The 13,281-nt window shown below is 43.4% G+C and overlaps 1 protein-coding gene across 1 annotated transcript in view; it reads right to left on the bottom strand.

Annotated features, from left to right (window-relative positions):
- Positions 1 to 13,281, bottom strand: part of kif5ab (kinesin family member 5A, b) — a 459,246-nt gene that overhangs the window by 283,921 nt on the left and 162,044 nt on the right. The window contains exons 7-9 of the mRNA XM_061937764.2: positions 13,005 to 13,092; positions 12,805 to 12,929; positions 2,630 to 2,734 (exon numbers count right to left, since the gene is read on the bottom strand). Coding sequence (XP_061793748.2) covers positions 2,630 to 2,734; positions 12,805 to 12,929; positions 13,005 to 13,092 — 318 coding nt within the window. The remainder of the gene's footprint in view (positions 1 to 2,629; positions 2,735 to 12,804; positions 12,930 to 13,004; positions 13,093 to 13,281) is intronic.

Genomic DNA, 13,281 nt, shown 5'->3' with positions numbered 1-13,281 from the left:
GTCTCACCTGTTCGGAGGTATTGTGATGCTCCACAATATATATATATATATATATATATATATATATATATATATATATATATATATATATATATATATATATATATATAAAACGTGACTGCTGTTGTTGTGTGTTGTTACCGCGCTGGGAGGACGGTAATGAAACTGCCTAACAATAAACCCACATAAGAAACCAAGAACTCGCCCTGGATCATTCTACAGTTATAACGTGATTGGGCAGGCACGCTGTTTATATTGTCGGAAAGCAGACGTGAAAACAGGCTGTCTCACTCAGGTCCACATGGAGCTGGAGGGGGTGTGGCCTCCAGCTCCGGCTGAATTTCGGGAGATTTTCGGTAGAAAATTTGTCCCGTGAGGTTTTCGGGAGAGGCACTGAATTTCGGGAGTCTCCCGGAAAATCCGGGAGAGTTGGCAAGTATGCTCATGGCCTGAGGGAAGAAGCTGTTAGAGAACTTGGAGGCTCTGCTACGGAGGCTGCGGAACCTCTTTCTAGAGTCCAGCAGTGAAAACAGTCCTTAGTGGGGGTGGAAGGAGTCTCTACAGATTTTCTGAGCCCTGGTCAGGCAGCGGCTTTTTGCGATTAGGAGGAAGAGGAGTCCTGATGTTCTTTTCCACCGTCCTCACCACTTTCTGCAGATACTTCCAGTCTGAGGCATTACAGGCTCCAGTCCAGACAGAGATGCTGTTGGTCAGTAGGCTCTCTATAGTGCCTCTGTAGAATGTGCTGAGAATGGGGGGAGGGAGCTGTGCTCTTTTCATCCGTGGCAAAAAGTGCATGCGCTGCTGAGCTCTTTTTACAAGAGCTCCGGTGTGTAGGGACCAGGTTATATTGTCAGTTATATGCACCCCCAGCAATGTCTGCTCTCAATGTTCATATCTTCCAGTTTAGATGAAGAATTAATCATATTTCTCACCCAGGTTTTCAAAAAAGGTACCACAAATGAGTTTCTTTATGTGCCTTTCTCGTCATCTCCGGGTCTAAGTTAAATGATAAATGATAAATGGGTTGTACTTGTATAGCGCTTTTCTACCTTCAAGGTACTCAAAGCGCTTTGACACTACCTCCACATTTACCCATTCACACACACATTCACACACTGATGGAGGGAGCTGCCATGCAAGGCGCTAACCAGCACCCATCAGGAGCAAGGGTGAAGTGTCTTGCTCAGGACACAACGGACATGACGAGGTTGGTACTAGGTGGGGATTGAACCAGGGACCCTCGGGTCGCGCACGGCCATTCTTCCACTGCGCCAGTTGAATATCAAAGTTGACCAACTTCTCAGTTTATGGCCACAACTTTCTAGTATCCAGATGCATCAGTATGTCAATAGCTGCATAAACTGTAATCACGGTGCCGCTAAAATAGTTGGTCTGCCTTCGCGCTTATAATAACAATACTAGGTTAATATTCAGATCACGAGAGTAAATTATTGAGTATTGTTGGCGGTTTTGGGATGTTTTTTTAGAGCGCAATAGTGTACTCCCATTCGCTGCATTGTTAGTCACCTTGTACTTGCTGTATTTTATGCATTGCATTCAAAAAAGAAAATCATGTGTTCTGGTCTTACACATGGATTGTGAATAATGAGCAACATTCCAAAAAAGTACAGTTCCCTTTAAGGAGCCATAAAAAATAGAGATGTCCTATAATGGCTTTTTTGCCGATGTCCGATATTCCGATATTGTCCAACTCTTAATTACCGATTCCGATATCAACCGATACCGATATATACAGTCGTGGAATTAACACATTATTATGCCTAATTTTGTTGTGATGCCCCGCTGGATGCATTAAACAATGTAACAAGGTTTTCCCAAAATAAATCAACTCAAGTTATTGAAAAAAATGCCAACGTGGCACTGCCATATTTATTATTGAAGTCACAAAGTGCATCATTTTTTTTAACATGCCTCAAAACAGCAGCTTGGAATTTGGGACATGGAGGTTGAGGTGGCCGGGGTTGAGGGTGGCGGGGTTTTGTGTAGGGGGTAGGGGGGGGTGCATATTGTAGCGTCCCAGAAGATTTAGTGCTGCAAGGGGTTCTGGGTATTTATTCTGCTGTGTTTATGTTGTGTTACGGTGCGGATGTTCTCCCGAAATGTGTTTGTCATTCTTGTTTGGTGTGGGTTCACAGTGTGGCGCATATTTGTAACAAAGTTAAAGTTGTTTATGCGGCCACCCTCAGTGTGACCTATATGGCTGTTGACCAAGTATGTTTTGCATTCACTTCTGTGTGTGAAAAGCCGTAGATATTATGTGACTGGGCCGGCACGTAAAGGCAGTGGCTTTAAGGTTTATTGGCGCTCTGTACTTCCCCCTACGTCCGTGCACACAGCGCGTTTTAAAAAGTCATAAATTTTACTTTTTGAAACCGATACCGATAATTTCCGATATTACATTTTAAAGCATTTATCGGCCGATAATATCGGCAGTTCGATATCGGACATCCCCTAATAAAAAACTTAATTTACCATGCAAAGCAGACAAAATAAATCTGCGAATGTCACATCGCAAATACATACATGTGGGGATCTACTGCACATGTAAGTATTTCAACAAATAAAATGTGTAGAAAGTAGTAAGATAAGAAACTTTTCATCGTACCGTTCCTTCGGCCAAAGCGGAGATGACGTTGCCGAGGGCCGACAAGGACCTGTTGATGTTCTTGGCTTCATCCAGCACCGCTCCCTCTGCCCCCGTCTTGCTGACCTGACATAGACATATTACATATGACAATTGATGGTCAACAATTGGATCAAACATTTTACGTAAGAAAGCAGTTTCTGCATTGCTTGCATAAAGTTAAATTTTATGGGTGCCATGGTTCCCTGTGGTTACAGAAAGAAAGTTATTGTACGGTTCACAACAAAATTGACTATGGAATTCAGTACAACTCAGTTCGAGGAAACTATTCTGTTCCAAAAAAAGATTGGCATTAAGCAGTGTTTTTTTTTTAACCTTTTTTACCTCATTATGCCACAACTGCCATGGGATCATTTAATTTACATCAGGCTTTATTGTACAGAATAAAAAGGCAGAGCAGCGGTTTCCTGCACATACCTTGTTAATATTTGATGTGAGAATGTTGAGCAGAACATGCAATGCTCTCAAGTCAACACTAATGTTAATGTGTATACACAGCATTATTCATTCATCGGCGGTCACTCGAACGAGTATGACGATCCTCCTGGTAGGGGTGTATCCCTTTATGGAGGATGCCTGTGCGTGACATTGTTTTACGTGGGGAGACTAGTGCACAGACAGTCACCACACGATCCTTGACATAATCGGGTCAGGGTCCAGTGGCATGGAGTCCAAGATGACTGGGGACCCTTTTCTGCTGCAGCCTTCTACCGCCATCGCAGCCGTTGTGGTAGTTCTTAAATCTACCGTCTTCCGCCTGCTCCGCCGTTGAGGTCTTCACTGTATCCCTGGCTAGGGGGCAGTCAGGTACTAGGCCTTTGCCAAGGGCCACCTGGGGTAACAGTAGTAAAGGGTTAACCTCCTAGTGCCCCAAGACCCCATAGAGGAGCCTCCACTGCCGGATGCACTTTAACATAATTCCCAGGACACAACAGCATTATACATGTATACATACACCATGCATCAGGGTTCTTTAACTGACTTGTTTTGAGGGCCACATCTCCAGAGAGCTAAGGACCTGGGCCCTCATGAAACAAGCTTGCGTACACACTAAAACCTGCCGTTTGCCGTAAAAAAAACAACAACGAAAAACAAAAACAAAGATTAGATGCAACACTTAATTGTAACAATTAAAAAAAAGATCAAGGCATTGACACAAAATTAACTTTCACCAATGCATTTAATGATTGATATTCATACTAATATTTGAGAGGATCTGGTTTGGTGTCTGCAGGATTAGGTCTCTGCTTTTTGCAGATGATGTGGTCCTGATGGCGTCATCTGGCCAGGATCTTCAGCTCTCACTGGATCGGTTCGCAGCCGAGTGTGAAGCGACTGGGATGAGAATCAGCACCTCCAAGTCCAGGTCCATGGTTCTCGCCCTGAAAAGGGTGGAGTGCCATCTCCAGGTTGGGGAGGAGACCCTGCCCCAAGTACCTCAGAGTCTTGTTCACGAGTGAGGGAAGAGTGGATCGTGAGATCGACAGACGGATCGGTGCGGCGTCTTCAGTAATGCGGACGCTGTATCGATTTGTTGTGGTGAAGAAGGATCTGAGCCGGAAGGCAAAGCTCTCAATTTACCGGTCGATCTACGTTCCCATCCTCACCTATGGTCATGAGCTTTGGGTTATGACCGAAAGGACAAGATCACGGGTACAAGCGGCCGAAATGTGTTTCCTCCGCCGGGTGGCGGGACTCTCCCTTAGAGATAGGGTGAGAAGCTCTGTCATCTGGGAGGAGCTCAAAGTAAAGCCGCTGCTCCTCCACATCAAGAGGAGCCAGATGAGGTGGTTCAGGCATCTGGTCAGGATGCCACCCGAACGCCTCCCTAGGGAGGTGTTCAGGGCACATCCGACCGGTAGGAGGCCACAGGGAAGACACAGGACACGTTGGGAAGACTATGTCTCCAGGCTGGCCTGGGAACGCCTCGGGATTCCCCGAGAGGAGCTGGACGAAGTGGCTCGGGAGAGGGAAGTCTGGGCTTCCCTACTTAGGCTGCTGCCCCCGCGACCCAACCTCAGATAAGCGGAAGAAGATGGATGGACTAATATTTGTGAGGTCATGTATTTATGTATCTATGGGATCATTTCGCCACCTATTGCTGTGAAAATGTGATCCCGTGACTCCTTGGCCATGTCAGGTGGACAGCAGTAGGTGGTCACCTATACGGCTGTTACCACATGAAGTTCTCCTGTATTTTGATAATAAATTGAGTAATCAAACATGGTCAAAGTCTTTTGTATCCTTTGTAATATGCTGGCATGTTTAAATGTAAAATATTTCAAACAAATCCATCCATCCATTTTGCTACCGTAGGTGTCCTTCTGGATCTGATGGGGGGTTCACATGAAACTGTAATCTGACTCGTGAGCAACTGTGTAAGCGCAATTTGTTATAAGTTACAGTTGTATATTTGATGGTCGTGTGATGGTTGATGAGCCAAGGAGACGCCAACGGGGAATCGTCAAACAAAAAGCTTTATTTGTTTCAGCGAGCCTCAGACTGCAGCTCCAGGAGAAAGAGTGGGCTGGATTTCTCTTCTGCTGTCCTCTTGGAAAACTGTCCTTAAATACCTAGCGGTATAGCTCGGTTGGTAGAGTGGCTGTGCCAGCAACTTGAGGGTTCCAGGTTCCGATCCCCGCTTCCGCCATCCTAGTTACTGTCGTTGTGTCCTTGGGCAAGACACTTTACCCACCTGCTCCCAGTGCCACCCACACTGGTTTAAATGTAACTTAGATATTGGGTTTTACTATGTAAAGCACTTTGACTCACTAGAGAAAAGCGCTATATAAATATAATTCACGTCACTTCACTTCACTACCTTTTACACAAAGACAGTTACTATTTGTAGTTCTAGCTTTGGAGCTGGTCAATTGTTCCTTGACATAATTCCTTTGATCACTTTGAGTCGAGTGACCTCCAACCCCTATCCTATACTCCTATCCGTGGGGGCTTCCTACCAGATGTTGCTAATGTCTTTACACTTCCTCCTAAACTCCAACTGCTGCTGTCCTTTAAGTTCCTCAAGGTCCTGGGGACAATAGCCCCCACTCTCTGGACAAGCTGTGATGGACATCTGCACTTTTGACCTTAGTAGAATAATCCTCTAAAGGATTCTGTGACCAAATACAAATGCATGCTAGTAAACAATCATATAAGAAAACTGTATACGGTATAATTAACCTCATTACATAATGGGGTAATCAGTCACCCACCTCTTCTAAAGTTGAACATTTAGCGACTATCTTTTCAAACAAGGCGCAAAACTAATTTCCTTGATTCAGTTTTGGCTAAACACATCAATCTTCTTCTTCACTTTCTTGCTGACAGGATCATTTATTTTTTCTTTCAGCATGTGTTCAGTTCTCGGTTTGCTCCAAACACCAGAAAGAAGTACCTCCTGCTGAATTGTGATTGGTCAGACTGTGCTCAAGCACGTGGCTACTTTCAATATGATTTGCGTATTTATATGGGGGCGTGGTCTGAGAGGGGTAAGCCAAGCCATGCACACGTCTGCGGCAGGTTCCAAGTTGTAGCCGTTTTCTGGATTTCATCGTAAGTCCATTTTTTGTTGGAAAGCCATTCAACTCTATACATGAGGCCCCAGGCGACCAGATTTTCTTTTCACTATTATTCTTGTTTGGTAAATTATTGTGTTTTAAGAACCTACTGCAAAAAAGCTAGTCAAAGATCATCGGTATGACAGGGCTCTAATGTTTTTAAGAATCTGCTGCAAAAATGTTTTTTTTTTTAACTGAACTTGTAAGACAGTCTGGTGCCACTCCTGGGCCGGATTTGGCCCCGGGCTGCCAGTTACGCAGTCCTGATATACACTATGTTGCCAAAAGTATTTGGCCACCTGCCTTGACCCACATATGAACTTAAAGTGCCATCCCATTCCTAACCCATAGGGTTCAATATGATGTCGGTCCACCTTTTGCAGCTATTACAGCTTCAACTCTTCTGGGAAGGCTGTCCACAAGGTTGCGGAGTGTCTTTATAGGAATTTTCAACCATTCTTCCAAAAGCGCATTGGTGAGGTCACACACTGATGTTGGTCGAGAAGGCCTGGCTCTCAGAACACCTTTGGGATGAATTAGAACGGAGACTATCGGGTTCAGGTTAGGACTCTGTGCAGGCCAGTCAAGTTCATCCACACCAGACTCTGTCATCCATGTCTTTATGGACCTTGCTTTGTGGACTGGTGCATAGACATGTTGGAAGAGGAAGGGGTCCGTTCCAAACTGTTCCCACAAGGTTGGGAGCATGGAATTGTCCAAAATGGTTTGCTATCCTGGAGCATTCAAAGTTCCTTTCACTGGAACTAAGGGGCCAAGCCCAACTCCTGAAAAACAACTCCATACCATAAACCTCTACCAAATTTCACACTCGGCGCAAGGCAGTCCGAAATGTAGCGTTCTCCTGGCAACCTCCAAACCCAGACTGGTATATCAGATTGCCAGATGGAAAAGCGTGATTCATCACTCCAGAGAAGGCGTCTCCACTGCTCTAGAGTCCAGTGGTGACGTACTTTACACCACTGCATCCCACGCTTTGCATTGGACTTGGTTGATGTATGGCTCAGATGCAGCTGCTCGGCCATGGAAACCCATTCCATGAAGCTCTCTGCGTACTGTACGTGGGCTAATTGGAAGGTCACATGAAGTTTGGAGCTCTGTAGTGACTGACTGTGCAGAAAGCCTTTGCACTATGCGCTTCAGCATCCGCTGACCCCTCTCTGTCAGTTTACGTGGCCTACCACTTGGTGGCTGAGTTGCTGTTGTTCCCAAACTCTTCACTTTTCTTATAATAAAGTTGACTTTGGAATATTTAGGAGCGAGGAAATTTCATGACTGGATTTGTTGCACAGGTGGCATCCTATGACAGTTCCACCCATTCTTTCACAAATGTTTGTAGAAACAGTCTCCATGACGAAGTGCTTGATTTTATACACCTGTGGCCGGGCCAAGTGATTAGGACACCTGATTCTCATCATTTGGATGGGTGGTCAAATACTTTTGGCAATATAGTGTACATCAACACTAAACTATATCAATACATTTCCACTGATTTGACCTCTATTTTCAGCTTTTCTGCACAGAATTGTCTTTAAACTCACAGAAAACAAAGTGTTTTCTCTCGAGCAGAGAAACTGATTGCATTGCTAAAAGGACTGAACATGATATCACAGAGAGAAGTTAGCAACCTGCCAAAGCAAGAGCCAGCCTCTTGGGTGTATGTGAGGGAGTTTAAATGTCATTCGTAATCTAGCACCACTGTAAAGTGTCAGCCTTTCAGAAAGCTCGGGGTGAAGTTCACAATTGTTTGCAGGGTTACTTCTGCATCTAATTAAAAAGCCACCACACCTTAAATATGAGGGCTTTCTTTTTTTTACGTGAAAACAATAGTAATATATTGTATGAATGGATATATATAGTCCATTATTTACGCCCTATTGACTAGTAATGCACCGAAAATTCGGCCACCAAAAAAATACTCGCCGAAACAGCACTGCCCTAACAGGAATTTATGATGACGTAACCAAGACGTAGGCCGTTGTCTAGAGAGGAGACAGCATGTCTGCAGTGTGGACGTATTTTAATATATCCGCGATATGCTCGTGCAGAGCGATCTCCAAAATGTGCAATGTGCAAATGTTTAAAAGACGGTGGCGCTCTTTCAGGGATAGAAAGTCCGGCTCGAGCAGCAGTGACAAAAGTATCTAAACGATGTTAAATGCTCCAAGACTGCAAGGGAAGTTCAGCTTCCCCTAAATATAAAAAGTGGTCAAATATGTACTTTTGTGTTTACATTTCATTGACTAAATACAAACCCCGTTTCCATATGAGTTGGGAAATTTTGTTAGATGTAAATATAAACGGAATACAATGATTTGCAAATCCTTTTCAACCCATATTCAATTGAATGCACTACAAACACAAGATATTTGATTTTCAAACTCATAAACTTTTTTTTTTTTTTTGCAAATAATAATTAACTTAGAATTTCATGGCTGCAACACGTGCCAAAGTAGTTGGGAAAGGGCATGTTCACCACTGTGTTACATGGCCTTTCCTTTTTACAACACTCAGTAAACATTTGGGAACTGAGGAGACACATTTTTTAAGCTTCTCAGGTGGAATTATTTCCCATTCTTGCTTGATGTACAGCTTAAGTTGTTCAACAGTCCGGGGGTCTCCGTTGTGGTATTTTAGGCTCCATAATGCACCACACATTTTCAATGGGAGACAGGTCTGGACTACAGGCAGGCCAGGCTAGTACCCGCACTCTTTTACTATGAAGCCACGTTGTTGTAACACGTGGCTTGGCATTGTCTTGCTGAAATAAGCAGGGGCGTCCATGGTAACGTTGCTTGGATGGCAACATATGTTGCTCCAAAACCTGTATGTACCTTTCAGCATTAATGGCGCCTTCACAGATGTGTAAGTTACCCATGTCTTGAGCACTAATACACCCCCATATCATCACAGATGTTGGCTTTTCAACTTTGTGCCTATAACAATCCGGATGGTTCTTTTCCTCTTTGGTCCGGAGGACACGACGTCCACAGTTTCCAAAAACAGTTTGAAATGTGGACTCGTCGGACCACAGAACACTTTTCCACTTTGTATCAGTCCATCTTAGATGAGCTCAGGCCCAGCGAAGCCGACGGTGTTTCTGGGTGTTGTTGATTAACGGTTTTCACCTTGCATAGGAGAGTTTTAACTTGCACTTACAGATGTAGCGACCAACTGTAGTTACTGACATTGGGTTTCTGAAGTGTTCCTGAGCCCATGTGGTGATATCCTTTACACACTGATGTCGCTTGTTGATGCAGCACAGCCTGAGGGATCGAAGGTCACGGGCTTAGCTGCTTACGTGCAGTGACTTCTCCAGATTCTCTGAACCCTTTGATGATATTACGGACCGTAGATGGTGAAATCCCTAAATTCCTTCCAATAGCTGGTTGAGAAAGGTTTTTCTTAAACTGTTCGACAATTTGCTCACGCATTTGTTGACAAAGTGGTGACCCTCGCCCCATCCTTGTTTGTGAATGACTGAGCATTTCATGGAATCTATTTTTATACCCAATCATGGCACCCACCTGTTCCCAATTTGCCTGTTCACCTGTGGGATGTTCCAAATAAGTGTTTGATGAGCATTCCTCAACTTTATCAGTATTTATTGCCACCTTTCCCCACTTCTTTGTCACGTGTTGCTGGCATCAAATTCTAAAGTTAATGATTATTTGCAAAAAAAAAAATGTTTATCAGTTTGAACATCAAATATCTTGTCTTTGTAGCACATTCAACTGAATATGGGTTGAAAAGGATTTGCAAATCATTGTATTCCATTCATATTTATACCTAACACAATTTCCCAACTCATATGGAAACGGGGTTTGTAGAAATAAGAGGGCTGGCCTTGACTCCGGGCTTCTGCATGATGATTGGATGAGCTGTCTGAGGCTGAATTTATTTTTTGGTTTACAGCCAAATGAGCGAATCAGCTATGTTGAAATGCAAACCACTGCCAGAGCATTTTTCTTTCCCCCTTCATTCCCTTGTCTCGTGTTGATATGGACATTTTACAATCCTTTAGTTGGCATTTTATTTGTGAAATCTAAAATCTTTAAATATATATATATATATATATATATATATATATATATATATATATATATATATATATATATACATACACACTATATTGCCAAAAGTTTTTGGCCAACCAGCCAAATGATCAGAATCAGGTGTCCTAATCAATAAATGTAAATAAATAAATAAATCACTTGGCCCCGCCACAGGTGTATAAAGTCAAGCACTTAGGCATGGAGACTGTTTGTACAAACATTTGTGAAAGAATGGGCCGCTCTCAGTGATTTCCAGCATGGAACTGTTATAGGATGCCACCTGTGCAACAATTCCAGTCGTGAAATTTCTGATGGACCAGTCTAGGTTTGGAGGTTGCCAGGAGAACGCTACATTTCGACTGTATTGTACAGAGTGTGAAATTTGGTGGAGAAGGAATTATGATGTGGGCTTGTTTTTCAGGAGTTGGGCTTGGCCCCTTAGTTGCAGTCAAGGAACTTTGAATGCTCCAGGATAGCAAAACATTTTGGACAATTCCACGCTCCCAACCTTGTGGGAACAATTTGGAGCGGGCCCCTTCCTCTTCCAATATAACTGTGCACCAGTGCACAAAGCAAGGCCCATAAAGACATGGATGACAGAGTCTGGTGTGGATGAACATGACTGGCCTGCACAGAGACCTGACCTGAACCCGATAAAACACCTTTGGGATGAATTACAATGGAGACTGAGAGCCAGGCCTTCTCCACCAACATCAGTGTGTGACCTCACCAATACACTTTTGGAACAAAGGTGGAAAATTCCTATAAAGACACTCCGCAACCTTGTGGACAGCCTTCCCAGAAGAGTTGAAGCTGTAACAGCTGCAAAAGATGGACCCACATCATATTGAACCATATGGGTTAGAAATGGGATGGCACTTCAAGTTCATATAGACTGTATTTGTGTATAGAGTAGCTGAAAATGAGTTTCCCATACTTGAAAGACCATCAGCCGCCATTTGTCTCCAATATCACCAGAAAAAGACGCTGGCTGTGCGACTAGTCATTTTTAATTAAGAAAAAATCACTAAAAACATTGGAGAGGTTTCTAGAAACATTCTCAGCCAAGTACATTGTACAACATGCAGCAAAAGATCTGACGAGATTGGGCGAGCTCAGGGTAGTATGGCCGTAAGCCTGATCAAAATATTTGTTTATTTAATTGATGTATTTGTAGATATTACTTTGTTTTTTTTTGTTGTTTCTTTCTTTTTTTGTGTGTGTGGGGGGGGGGGGGGTGGGGGTGGTATGGGTGGGATATATACAAAAATATTTTGACATTTAGGGCAGACAATAGATATATGATTTATGTGAATATGATGTAATGGATAGGAATGTCTGATGCTGGATGTCAATAAAAATAAAATGAAAAAAAAAAACAACAACATGCAGCAAAAATTGAAAAATAGAGCAAAAACGATTTAGTGTGACAAAAAATAAATGTCAACACTAATGAATAACTCAGATTTGTTTTTAAATGTATAAATAACTTTTTGTCTTTTCAAAGAAAATATATGCATCATCTCCGATCGAGCTAATTATATGATGGCGTCATAGTGTCCACGTCCAAAGTTACGCCTCCACCACCGCAAGTACACTATATTGCCAAAAGTATTTGGCCACCTGCCTCGACTCGCATATGAACTTGAAGTGCCATCCCATTTCTAACCCATAGGGTTCAATATGATGTCGGTCCACCTTTTGCAGCTATTACAGTTTCAACTCTTCTGGGAAGGCTGTCCACAAGGTTGCGGAGTGTGTTTATAGGAATTTTCCACCATTCTCCCAAAAGCGCATTGGTGAGGTCACACACTGATGTTGGTGGAGAAGGCCTGGCTCTCAGTCTCCGTTCTAATTCATCCCAAAGGTGTTCTATCGGGTTCATGTCAGGACTCTGCAGGCCAGTCAAGTTCATCAACACCAGACTCTGTCATCCATGTCTTTATGGACCTTGCTTTGTGCACTGGTGCACAGTCATGTTGGAAGAGGAAGTGGCCCGCTCCAAACTGTTCCCACAAGGTTGGGAGCATGGAATTGTCCACAATGTTTCGGTATACTGTAGCATTCTAAGTTAATTTCACTGGAACGAAGGGGCCAAGTCCAACTCCTGAAAAACAACCCCACACCATAATTCTTCCTCCACAAAATGTCGACCTCTTTGCACTATGCGATTCAGCATCCGCTGACCCCTGTCAGTTTACGTGGCCTACCACTTCATGGCTGAGTTGCTGTTGTTCCCAAACTCTACCATTTTCTTATATAAAGCCAACAGTTGACATTGGAATATTTAAGAGCGAGGACATTTCACGACTGGATTTGTGGCACAGGTGGTATCCTATGACAGTTCCATGCTGGAAATCACTTTAGTATCTCACTTTAGTTTTTAAAAAGTTTTGAACAAATTGATGGGCTTTGTAGTTGAACAGTAAATCCCTAGAAAAAATATATACGCTGATGACAATATTTGTTATTTATCCGCCATTTTTTAAATAAAAATGTCTACCTTTTCACTCCCGGCCAGGTCCACCAGGTAAAGCTTCCCGCTCAGCTGGAGCTCGGTCTCCACGTTCTCCTGTTTGATGCTGATCAGGAAGATGCTGTGGCTGCGGGAACTGTGCTCGTTCATGTCTGAGGGGCAAAAGAATACCCATGTAGATTGTGTTCGGAGACATGCGCAGAAACAAGTTCATGAGTGCGACTCACTGGTGACGGCGACGTGGCGATTCACCTTTCCCTCGTCTATCACGTCCATCACCTCGTCGGGACTTGTGACAAAGCGCTCTGTGCATCCCTTGTAAGAAGACAGATACGTGCACACACATGTTTAGGATAAAACATGCACCAACTAACTGCATCTGCTAAGGGTCCAGTTTTGTGCAAAAGTATTGGGTCATCAATCTACCTATGAGCTGTAATGTGCCTTTTTACTGATGTTTTAACAGTAAAATGTGTTGCTAAAAGCCATGTATATGCACCAAGC

The sequence above is a fragment of the Nerophis lumbriciformis genome, linkage group LG03, assembly GCF_033978685.3.
Source record: "Nerophis lumbriciformis linkage group LG03, RoL_Nlum_v2.1, whole genome shotgun sequence".
Classification (NCBI taxonomy): Eukaryota; Metazoa; Chordata; class Actinopteri; order Syngnathiformes; family Syngnathidae; genus Nerophis; species Nerophis lumbriciformis.
Note: the sequence above shows the minus strand (reverse complement) of the source record. Positions and strands in the feature narration are given on the sequence as shown.